This window comes from Myotis myotis, unplaced genomic scaffold (assembly GCF_014108235.1).
Source record: "Myotis myotis isolate mMyoMyo1 unplaced genomic scaffold, mMyoMyo1.p scaffold_m19_p_11, whole genome shotgun sequence".
Classification (NCBI taxonomy): domain Eukaryota; kingdom Metazoa; phylum Chordata; class Mammalia; order Chiroptera; family Vespertilionidae; genus Myotis; species Myotis myotis.
Genome location: NW_023416315.1, coordinates 63,481,303 through 63,493,416, shown reverse-complemented (window position 1 = coordinate 63,493,416; position 12,114 = coordinate 63,481,303). Strand labels below are relative to the sequence as shown.

The 12,114-nt window shown below is 58.8% G+C and overlaps 1 protein-coding gene across 3 annotated transcripts; it reads right to left on the bottom strand.

Annotated features, from left to right (window-relative positions):
• Positions 1-240: 240 nt before the first annotated feature.
• PRRT4 (proline rich transmembrane protein 4) lies at positions 241-10,898 on the bottom strand. 3 transcript variants are annotated; one of them, XM_036328778.1, is made up of 6 exons: positions 10,622-10,898; positions 8,709-9,433; positions 8,520-8,624; positions 7,816-7,935; positions 2,579-2,805; positions 1,234-1,544 (listed from the first exon to the last, which is right to left on the bottom strand). In XM_036328778.1, exons 2-6 carry the CDS (start codon positions 9,358-9,360, stop codon positions 1,356-1,358), a joined length of 1,293 nt encoding a protein of 430 aa, XP_036184671.1. In that variant the 5' UTR covers positions 9,361-9,433; positions 10,622-10,898; the 3' UTR covers positions 1,234-1,355. The 3 variants fall into 3 exon arrangements, with proteins under 3 accessions (XP_036184670.1, XP_036184669.1, XP_036184671.1); XM_036328777.1 differs by having other exon boundaries at positions 241-2,805; XM_036328776.1 differs by having other exon boundaries at positions 241-2,805; positions 8,520-9,433.
• Between the last annotated feature and the right edge of the window lie 1,216 nt (positions 10,899-12,114).

Sequence of the window (12,114 nt, the reverse complement as noted above, 5' to 3'; positions counted from 1 at the left end):
GAATGTGACAGGAAGATGGCTGGGCTCCCAGCTCAAGGTGACCAAGCCTTTGATATGTGTATCAACATTTCCACAAAGAATTTTACCAAGAATTAGTCCCGAGCCCCCTGAACACCAGGACCTGACCAAGCTCCTAGGAATGCAGACAGTCCCACCAAAGACTAGTTTCTGCCTCACCTCTAAGGGCCATGTTCCATCTCTGGGGGCGAAGCTGGGGTGGGCGAGCCACTTCCTGGAGAGTCAAATGGTCTTCAAGGGGCTGCTCCCAGGACCCTCACTCATTCCAGCCACAGGACAAAACTCCTTGCAGTTGGGAGTAAAGGTCCCTGGGGTCTGAGATGGACCCACCCCACCCCAAAGCTGCTTCTCTTCCAGTTCTGGCAGAACCACTAATGCTGTTTTCTCATCTAAGCTTGTCCAAGAAGGTCAGATCTTTCTCCTCTGAAAATATTTTATTGATAAATTAACTCTGATAGCGCTCACCCCCCACACAACAGCTGCCGAGTCTCCTAGGTGGGCCATGGACCCCTTCTGTAGGGAAGGGTCATGTGGAGAACTGGGAGTGTCATTCACACGGGGTGGGATTCCTGGGCATGGCAGAGGTGGGTATGTGGGCTGAGGACCATCCCGAGGTCTTCTGAGGATAGCCCCTCTCACTCAATACAAGAGTGGGCCTCGGCGGTCAGGAGTGGAGCACCTTGGAGCTTTATTGCTGGTGAATGCCAAGGAAAGAGGGACCCCTGCCAGCCTAGAATGGCAGCTGAGGGCATCAGCGCCCAGGGCTCCAGAGGAGGTGGCACTAATTCCCAATCAACAGAGCCTGGCTGCTGACCCGCCCACCCAGGAGCCCCTGGATGGGGGAGGAAGCAGGGCGAGGTATCTGAGCCAGGCCGGATTGGGGGAGGGTTACAGTGTGCCGGTCTTGGGCAGAGCTGCCGCCAGGAGGGGGCGTGTGGCCGGCACCGAGGGGGCTTCCTCTTCACAGGTCTATGGTGTCGCTGCCCATGCTCAGCTCGTCGATCTGTCGGCAGGCGTCCAGGAATTGCTCCTGCAGCAAGGCCTCTTCGGCCTGCAGCTCACAAGCAGGCTCTGGGGAGTCGCGGGAGGACGGGGACAGGGCCTGGTAGGATCCTGAGGCTGGGAGGTTGGGGCTGCTTCCCGAGGGCCGCGGGGGGCTGAGGACGCAGACCAGCGGGCAGCGCGGGGGCCGGTCGGGGCTGGCGCAGAGCAGCATGGACGAGCTGTCCCGGGAGAGTCTGCACAGCGAGCCTGAAGATGCGCTACTGCCCGCAGGCCAGGCCCCGGGAGAGGAAAGGCCTGGGGGCGCGGAGATGCCCGGGGTCTCCTCGGACCCCTCACTGGGCCCAGCCCCGGCCACTGCCCCCGGCGAGGCGGTGCTGTAGAGGCCGAGCCCAGGCAGGGCTTCCCCAAAGGCAGGGCCCTGGAAGAGACCGGGCGCGAGCAGGGCCTCGCTGCAGAGGGCCTCCTCGATGCTGCGCCGCAGGTTGATGGGGGACGGCGGGCGGAAGTCCACGGTGCAATCGCTGCAGGGGGAGGAGGCCAGGGAGGGGGCTGGGTTGGCCGCTGACCCCTCGAAGCCCCGACAGGCGTCCCCCTGGAACAGGAGGTCGGGGCCCGGCCCTGCCAAGGCGCACAGCTGCAGCAGCTCCGCGTCGCCACGCGCGATGGCGCTACCCAGGGGCTCCTTGTCCGGGGACCCGGGCACCCAGCGCGCGGGCAGCAGCGGAGCCGCGTGGCCCGGGGACAAGCGGAAGAGTTTGGCCCAGCAGCGCGGCGGCACGCGGGGGCTGCAGAGCGCGGGGTAGAGGCCCAGCAGCGCCAACGGCAGCGCGACGCCCACCTCGCCCAGGCGCAGGCCCAGCTGGAAGGCCCACCAGGGCCAGGGCCCCGCCAGGCCCGGCTGGCCGCCGTAGCCCAGGGCGTGCAGCACCTCGTAGCCCTGCAGGGCTCCGCTCAGCAGCCCGAAGGTGCCGGCCACCGGGGCCGTGCGCGCCGCGCGCCGCCAGGAATCGCGCGGGGCGAAGGGGCTGCGCGCCTGCGGGAGAAGCGTGGCGCCCTTGAGGCCCGACCCTCCCAGGGGCGCTCCTGCCCGCCGCCGCCGGCCCCCCCAGCAGGACAGCGCCAGCAGCAGCCCGGACAGGAGGGCGGCCAGGAAGGCGTGCAGCCCGCGGGAGGCGAGCCGCAGGGGCCTGAGCGGGCGATGGGCGGCGCTCCCGAGCGCGGCGGCGGCCGCCAGCGCCAGGCCCAGCAGCAGCAGCGCGGCCAGGCCGGCGGGACACCGCGGCGGGCGCGGCCGGGCCAGCAGCAGGCAGGCCAGGCCCAGGCCGGCGGCCAGGCAGGGCAGCGGGAGGTCCTGCAGCAGCAGCCAGGCGAGCGCGGGCAGCCGGTCGCGATGCCCATAGGCGTCGTAGAAGAGCGGGAAGGCCCTCGTGGTCCCAGCCGAGAGCAGGAGCACGTCCAGCAGCGCCAGGCAGGGGGCGCCAGGCGGGCAGCGCCAGGGCAGGAGGGCCAGAGCCAGCAGCGCCAGCAGGGCTACCAGGCCGAAGAGGGTGCCTACCCCGTACACATGGGCCTCCCAGGCCAACCCCCAGCGAGCCCTGGCCTCTGCCCAGTCGGCCTCCAGGGTCAGGAAAAAGAGGGACAGCGGGGCTGCAGGAGGCTGCCCCTCGCCTTCAGGCAATTCTCCAGCGCTGCAGGACTCTGGCCCGCACTCTGGCTGCACAGAAGGGTTTCCGAGGCTGGTAAGAGAGGGGTCATCTGGCCCGGAGGTCGGGATGGTGGCGCCTGTGGGCAAAGAACATCTGTCTGAAGCAGTTGTGCAGCCCTCCCCTGCCACTCCTGTTCTCCCCGCAGCCAGTAGCCTGTGTGCCAGTCAGAGTCCTCATGGCACCCAGGACACCCGTCTTAAATATGAGACTGGACCTCTCACCTTCCCCTCCCCCATCAAAGTCCTCGTGCAGTCATTTCAGCTCTCATAGACCCCACCCCATCCCACCCCCAGCCACCTGCTTTGTGCTTTTCCCTTCCTCGCTTGGTGATTCTACTGCAAAGGGTTTTTCTTAAGAAGTCCCAGAATTTGCCCTAGCCGGTTTGGCTCAGTGGATAGAGCGTCGTGCTGAGGACTGAAGGGTCCCAGGTTCGATTCCAGTCAAGGGCATGTACCTTGGTTGCAGGCACATCCTCAGTAGGGGGTGTGCAGGAGGCAGCTGATCGGTGCTTCTCTCTCATCGATGTTTCTAACTCTCTATCCCTCTCCCTTCCTCTCTGTAAAAAGTCAATAAAATATATTTAAAAAAAAAAAAAGTCCCAGAATTTTACAACTGGAAGAGGGACAGTGGAAGCCCCCTCTAGTTCAATGCTCCCACCTGAAGGGAAGCTTCAGAAGAACAAGAAGTTTTGTTTGCTTTGCTCACACCTGAATCCCTGAGCCTAACATGGTGCCTGGCACAGAGTTAGCGTTGAGTAAATGATATCCCGGACAATACAGGATATACACGGAATAAATGGATCCTCTTACTTGCCAGGTGACAATACTAAGGGTCTGCTGAGAGGCAAAATGACTTGTCCAGGTCACCAATGACAGAGCTGCCACTGGGATCCATATCTGAGCCTCAGCGGAGCCCCTTTCCAGAATTCCAGAGCCTCTTCCTAGTCCCAGTTGCTTATCTCTTGTTCTGCACCTCTGACTCCCCGCTCCCATCCTGGAGCTGGGAAAGGCTCCCCTGCCCTTTTTCAGCTGCTTCCCTATCTCTTCAGGAAAAGCCTCTCCACAGACAGGCAGACAGGCAGGCACACAGACACACTCTTGTGCATGGGGGCGCCTACACACATATGCAGCAGGAGGAAAAGTGAGACATTCCCTGTCTCCTGTCCCCACCCAGCACCCTGAGGAGAACACCTTTCCTATCCACTTGCCTCCCTGCTTGCTACACCCCCACCCTCAGCCTCCCCTTGCCTGTGATCCCCATCCTGACTCAATCACAAAGTCATTGGTCTAAGGCTCTTAATATAGATGCCTCTTTAGTTCTAGCTCCATTTTCTAGAAGGTGGCATTGAGAATGGACTCGCTGGGGCTTGAGGCTACCCTTGAACTCCAGGAAAAAACAACTGGGGAGATCATAGTGGGATAAAATGCTGAGTGAGTGAGCCCCTCAGGGATTGCTCCGGGGTTCGATAACTCGGGCTCCCAACCTCATCTTGTGCTCCAACACCCTCCCCACATCTTGAGAGAAAGGGAAGTCAAATAAGAGATGAGGAGTAAGATCTGTATTTCTACTCTCCTGGAGCAATAGATGACTTAGAAAGAGTTAGATCCAAGGATTCTCCCCATGGTCAGGCAGCAAGGGAGGGTGCTGGAAGCGGAACCTCTCCCTTCTCCACCTACCAGGCTCAGCAGAGCTGCAGCCGAGGGCTAGGGTGGAGGGAGAAAGATGGTGGAGAAGGGTGGGGACAGCCTGATGCGGATGGGGAGGTGCACAGGAGGCAAATGATGGGGGTGGGTCTCCTGACAAACAGACTCCTGCCCCAATTGCCTGGCCTTGCCCAGCCATGCCCAGCACCCACACCTCAGCTGCACAATCAGGAAGACCCCAGGAGCACCCCCGCCCCAGGCTGTGCCAGCTCCTGCTGGGGACTTGCAAAACAGAGCAGTCCTGAGAACAAGGAAAAGGAGTGAGGAGGCAGAAATCGTCTTTGGAAAGAGAGGACGGGAGGATAGAATCAGACAACTGTGGAGGGCAAAGAGGGAGCAGCCAAAATATTAAATCTCCACAGCTCACTGCCGACTGCAAATGGCAACATGTGCCCTGGTCCCTGTTCCATCGCATTCACATATGAAACAGGGAAGAGTACCCATTGCATAGGCTGTTACGAGGGTAAATGGCTGATGTGTGCGAAGCTGTTTGGAGTGCCTGGAACATAATAAGCATTCAATATGTGACTGTTGTTGGTGTCATCGTTATTGGCTAATGTCGATCACCAATCATCCGCTTGTGATTGTGTTAGTGTGACCATTTCTGGCCTCAAACTAGTTCTCAATTTAACTAACAAAAGACTGTTGTCCCTCCGCACATCCTAAACTTGCTTAGAAAATCAACGATTATTCAAATGAGTGAACATCAAGACATTCGCACTTTGTAAACCCTGTTTGAAGAACACTGTTTGGATGGACTGACCGTCCCTGGACACCTAATGAAGACATAGCTATGAGGAGTTAAAGACATAGCTGGAAAGGACAGCTTGGTGATGAGGGGTGGGCACCACATGCTCCCTCCCTCACCCTCATTCCTTGGGCCCCTCAGATGCCCTTGCCCAACCCACTTCTTCTGCAAAGTGGATGAGTTTGCCTGGTCTTTCCTTGGCCGTGGTGGGCTCTGCAGCAAGGCAGGAAGACCGTGCCCAGAGCCCCACCAGCCTGCCACCCGCACGCCTCCTCCTTGCTCACTGTACAGACAAGTGCAGCTCTCAGAGGTCTGTGCACCCGGGGGCCATGGGAAACCCCATCTCTCACCTCTGTCCCAAAGCACTATGGCAACTAGAGCAAGTTTCAACATTTCTAAGAAGCCAGAAAAGGAATAAAAACCAGAAAATAGGCAAAGTACAGGCACAGCTCAGGTGTCAAAGGAGGGAGTTCTAAGTAGATGCACTGCTCCCAGGGGGCACGGCATGCCCGGTGTACCCAGCACTGGGCCACGTGGGTGGGGGCAGGTGAAGAAGACCCAGCTTCTGCCTAAAGGGTCTACTTGACCTCAGCCCACGTCTCACCTTTCGCGGCTTCCCCAGAGGAGCCCTCAGTTTCCCCCAGAAGAGAGTGACTTCCTAGGATCCCTCTCCTGAGCAGGCCTCCCTTTGAGACGGTCCCACTCTGGCCCTGCAGCCCCTCTTGACCTCAGGGACGAGGGAGGAGATGGGATGTCAATGTGAGTGATTGGTGAGGCTGAGCTAGCTGGGGAGGAGCCCAGAGAGGAGACCGCTGGATTTATGGAGAAGTCAGGCCTGATTATCCACCAGCTGCCCAGATCAAAGGGCAGGCTCCACTGTGGATGCAGGAATCGGCAGCCTGTTCAATGTCCTGGCCCCATCCCTCTCCCCACCCCCACCTCCAGGCTATGGAGGATTGATACTTTTTGTGAGAGTGGCATTTGAAATATTTAACAACTGGAAATGGCACAGGTGCCAGCTAGGGTGGTCAGGGAGTGGAGGGGAGTGCTCGGGGGCTAAGGTCAGTGGGTACTTATCAAATGAAATAAAAGCCTTTCACAACTTAAGCAACTGTTTCTGTGTGTACTGGCTGAATACAAGCTCTGGCCTAGGTGAAGGGGCCTAATGCAAGGCAACAGAAGCCCTGGGGCCACAGGGTAACTGCACCTAAGTTAGGGGTCCTAGAGGAGACAAAGAGACTCCCTTTGTCCCCTGATTGCCACCACTCCCCCCACACACCGCTAGGCCCCCTGGCCTTCTCTCCGAGGGGACTGTAGCTCTCTTGGGTTTGTCCAAGAGGAATACTCAGGAAGAGGCGGGGTTCCTGCAGCCACCAGTGAGGAGGGGGACGGAGGGTGGAGCTGGCGAGCTGGGCTGCCCCTGATACTGTCCAGACACATTAAGCCTGCCTGGCAGCGCTGCTGTCACCAATGCTGAGAGACTGCCAGGCAGCATCCTTCCCCTGAGGCCACAGAGCCTGCCCCCAACCTCATAGCAGATCCTGGGAAGCCTCCCGACCCACATGCCCCGGAGGGCAGTGAGCAGCAGGAGTGAGCCAGAGTTGGGTGTGTTGAGTCTGGAGCTGCAAGAAGCTGGGTGACCAGTGGTTTCCAGAAGCTGAGCTGGTTCCTAGTGTGGGGTGGATGAGCGGGTTCACAGCTACAGGAAACCCTTTGCAGAGCAAAGCTGGGCCTGGAAGTCCCTCTCCATGGCTCCCTTGGCCTCACCTACCAGAACGTCTCCCCAGCCAGTGTGCCTTCTGCCCTGTGGGTTATGGGCTTTCCTATCACGTCTTGGGGCCAGGGTCTGCAATCTCTCAGAGGAAGGGTCGGGAAGTGTATTTGCAATGAGCCGGGGGAGAAGCAAGGTTAACAGCTACGATTTAATGAGCTTTTACTTTGTGCCCATCCTCATGCCAGGAGCTTACATTATCTAGAAACTCACAATAACAGAATAGGTACTATTATTAAACCCTAGATATTTGAGAACATTTAGGCTCAGGGACACGAAATAACTTGCCTTATGGTCACCCAGCCAGTTAGTAACTGGGATGCAAAGCCAAGGCTCAAGATTCCAGAGCCCCTGGTCTTTCCTCCGCACCAGCGGCTTGTCTGCATGTTTTCTTGAACAAGGATGGCACCTGTCTGCTCAAGATCTTCCTGATGAGGGGCCCAGCCCTGCCCTTATCTGACAGCATGTCACGTCAGATCAGGCAGCAAAGGAGAGAGCCCCAAGTTTGGGGTTGGGATGGGGAGTCAGGCCAGACAGCCTGGAGTGGAGGGTGGGGTTGGCACTGAGGCTGTGGAATTCATGAGGGAGTTCCTGTGTCTGTTTGCCCCTGATAATTTGTCTACATCCTGCTCTGCCTGTGATTGCAAAACTCCCATAGGACCATTACTTAACTCTGTGTGGGACTGGCCCCGGCAACACTTGTTCTCAAACCATTAATATGTATCTCCATGGTGATGATGAAGAGAATGGTGATTATGATTATAATGACAATGAAACAAAAGGGTCCCGGGACACCAATTAGCAGCTAGCCTGTAGTAAGTGCTCAATAAATAACTGTCAAGTTCAAATGAATAGGACACTTACCTAGTGATGTTGTTGCAATGGAGGCAGCGCTCAGGGAAGCAGTTGGGTCTAGTGGGCCTGGGCTTGGGAGCTTTCTCTCCAGGGAGGATGGGGGTGGGGACAGAGTGGTGCCAAAGAACCCTGCAAAAGGGAGCACGCGGGGTTTGAGTGCCATCTTACCAGCCTTGGCCTCTGGGCTTTTGGTGAAAAGCCGGTCTTTCCCCAGAACTTGCCCTCAGAGAGCCACCGTCTCAGGAATTATAGCTACATGTCCACCAGGAGCTATGCTCCATGGACCAAACCAAACTCAATAGGGCAAAGAAGGAATCTCCTCCTGGGAGCAGCGGCCCACGTCCCAGGGCCAGGAGGAAGCAATGCAGACCTCCCCTTGAGTCAAGGAAGAAAGGGCAGGGCGTGGGGCATAGGCCTCTGGGACAGGGCCTGGCATGCAGAGGTCATCTGTCAATGCTCGTTGCAATGAAGTAAACCAGTGGTTCTCAATCTTCCTAATGCCGCGACCCTTTAATACAGGTCCTCATGTTGTGGTGACCCCCAATTTCATTGTTACAAACTGAACATCATTAAAGCATAGTGATTCATCACAAAAACAATATGTAATTATATATGTGTTTTCTGATGGTCTTAGGCTACCCCTGTGAAAGGGTCGTTCGACCCCCAAAGGGGTCGCCACCCACAGGTTGAGAACCGCTGGACTAAACACTCACCCGGCGAATCCGAGACTCTGGAGGCAGAGCTTGGGGATGCCGCTGGGCCTGGGGGGCTCACGCCGGAGAAGTTCCGGAGTGGGGACAGAGTAGTGCCAAAGAACCCTGCAACAGGAGCCCGGCTGAAGCTTCCTCCTGCCTGCCAGGCAGCCCAGCAGGGGCTCTCTTCAGGGCAGAGTGGGTACTCACCAAACGGTCCCAGGCGCCCAGCAATCTCTGCCAGGCTGGCCCGCAGGCTGGGCAGCAGGGGCAGAGTTCGATGCCCGAGCGTGGGGGCTGCGCCTGCTCTCAGTGCCATGTCAAACTTCAGTTCCAGCTCAGTCTGGTGGGGCCTGGGGGCACTGGAGGGAGGGGCTGTAGCCACCAGAGCCGTGTCCCAGGTCACCGTCCCCATCCTGGGCTGATAGGGAGCCGTCGGCCGGTGGGTGGGCCCAGAGAGGGGGGATGTGGATTCTAGAGGCAGGGAGGACGCCCAGGGCGTAGCACTGCCTTCAGCAGAACCCCACTCTGGGGAGTAGTTCCCAAGGGAGCCCACCAGCAGTTCCCAAAGGGGGTCAGTCCTCAGTCCACTGGCCACCTCTTCCTCCAGCTCCTGGCTCTGTCCAGGAGACAGTGGGTGGGTCTCGGTGACAGGGCTCCCCCAGGCCGCAGCAGGTCCCCGAAGGTGGAATTTGAAGTTAAGTCCCAGATTGAGAGACAGCATAGAGGCCTCACTCTGAGGGGGTGGGGTCAGAGTAGTGAGAGGGGCGCCTGGGATGGAGGAAGCAGGCTGGGGGCCCACAGGAAGAGCGAGGAGGACCCAGCAGAACAGCCCCAGCCCCAGACAGCCATGCCCTGCCATGGCCCCACTTGGTCTCAGGTAGCCTCAGTGGGTGAGGGCCTCTGTTCTTCAGCACCTTTTGAGCACGAAGGTCCTGGAGAAAGGAGAGGCACCATGAGCCCTGACTGCCTGGGGTGAATGGCCCCAGAGAGAGGCTTTTGATCACAGAGAAGCAGGTAGAGGGGCAGGATGCAAAGGGTTCTGCCCAGCAGAGTGCCAGCTCCTTCCTCCTCTCAGGGCCCAGCATAAATCTCTCCCCCTCAGTTTCCCTGAGGCTTCCTCTCCCTAAACCCCTGCCTCCCCCACCTGCTCAATTTGGGGTGAGACCACAACCAGCTGCTCTCATCCCCGACTGATAGTAGATGGGATGGACTTGACTCCCAAACTCAGATCCCTTCCCATCCTCTCTTCTATCCTCCCTTCCAACCTCAAATATTAATTGAGGCTACTGTGTGCCCAGCACCCTTCTGGTAATACAACTGTGAGCAAGCGAACCCTCACAGATGAGTCTCAACCTAGGCCCACCCCCACAACATCTTAGGTTGGCCCTGCACCACTCAGACCCAGGAGTACAGGGCCCTGGGAGGGGCAAGGCCAGCTGAGTGATCTGGCAGAGATGGAGAAGGCAGCCAAGCTCCCAGTCCAGCAGAAGCTCTGTCCCTTCAGCCTTTCCCCTCTTTCCTGGGGCTTGGCCTGCTCCCTTCCCCTTAACCCTCGGAGTATTTGGGGGAGGGGCATCTTGGCCATCTCTGGTTTCCTGGGGAAGATGGCCAGGCAGGCAAGCTGGGCAAGGCGCTGCTGCAGGAGGCTCCTACCCCCTCCCCAGGCACCGCTCCCTGCATGCACATCTGATGGGGAAGGGGAGGCTGAGCCAGGGACACATGTGCACCCGGCACCCTTACTTCACACACAGCCACACCTAGCACCCATGACACACTCACCCACTCACCCTTCACACAGCCTTGCACACAAGTGCGCTCACACACACACACCCTCAGTCCTGCTGAGCACCCTCCCTCCTACATGGGTTCATGTGAGCTCTCAGCCCCCCCACACACACACACCCCTACCTCACAGAAACACACAGTATATACAGTCACACTGAGAGATACACACCCCTACACACATTCACATACTCCCTACAGACACACACCACACATCATCCCTGCCACACGCACCCTGCAGGCGCGTACACACACACACACACACACACACACACACACACACACATACACACGCACACACGCACACACACACACTCCCCCTGCACGGACTGGCCGACCTGCTCCTCTCGCTCCCTCCCGGAGGCGTCTCCTCTGCCAAGTCCCGGAGAAGGGAGGTCGCGGCCCCGGCACCCAGCTGGGCGATGCTCCGCGGAGTCTCGCTGGTTCTCTCGGTCGTGCCCGACGCCCCTCGGCTGGTCCCAGCCACCGCGGCTTCGCCAGCGCGCTGCCCCGGGTCTGGCCCGGCCCGGCCGGCGGCCCGCAGCGCTCCCCCCTGGCGGGCGGCCCGGCCCGCTCCGCGCTGCCTCCCCGCGGCACCGCCTCCTGGCTGCGAGCCCCGCTCCCGGCTCAGCCGCCCGCCCGCCCGCCCGCCCGCGCCCGGCTCCGCGGCACCGCGGTCGGACCGCCTCCACCCCCTTTCCCTCTCCCCGGCCCCCCTCCCGCTCCCCGCCTCCTCCCAGCCTCCTGCGGCCCGGGGTCCGCCCCCCACCCTGGCCAGCCGGCGGGCGCGCACGTCCGTGCCCGTCTCCCCCACGCGCGCTCTTTCACCCAGAGCTGCCGATCAGCCGCGGCGGGCGCGGGCGCCTTGTTCTCAGCCCGGCGCGGGCAGCCACGCACTCCCGGGGCGGCCCACCACACACAGCCACCCTCACGCACGCCTTCCCCTTCCCCGGGCAGCACCCCCGCGGGCCTGAGCCCCGCGCGCACGCGCGCACTCGTGTACACACACACACACACACACACACACACACACACACACACACACACACACACACCTGGCCCCAGAATGTCACCCCCATGGAAGAAGACCCACCGCGTTCATTACGCTGTGAGTAGAAGTGTAATAGGCACTTACTTCTACACCTTTTGTCTCATGAGTCCTCACCACAAGACTGTGTGTGATCCCATTTCACAGATAGGTAAATGATGGCTCAGAAAATGAACACATTTGCCCAAGTTTCACAGTTGGCAGAGACTTGAACCCAGTCTCTCGGCTGCCCTCTCCACCACCTGCGGGCTTTCAACAGTTGTACTGCTACACGGATTGCCTCTCGTAGGCACAGGTGGACTGGCGAGTGTCAGTTCATGTGTGTATTATTTATTTTGTTGTTGTTGTTGTTGTTAAAACTGATTTCTCAAAAGTACTTAGAATTTCAGAAATGTCGGCCAGAAAGAATGGTGAGCTAAGCTTACAACGTGTTTCCAATCCGGGCAGGAGGAAAACAGGGAAGTCAAAGAAAGTGTGCAGCCTCGGGAATCCGAGAGCCCAGGCAAAGGCTGCCTGGGGGTGAAGATGACTCAAGAGCAGGGTGGTCACTGTGAATACTTCATGGACCTTGTTATGCTGTCACCGTGAGTGATTTAAGTAGGACTGACTCATTTATGTTGTCTTGAGTCTCTAAATCCCTTCAGGTGTTCCTCCAAAAATGCTAGTGTTTAAAAGTGTAAGGGTGTGTGTGTTTGAGAGAGAGAGAGAGAGAGAGAGAGACACACACACACACACACACACACACACAAAACATGGGAGGGCACCACATAAAGCTGTCCCTCA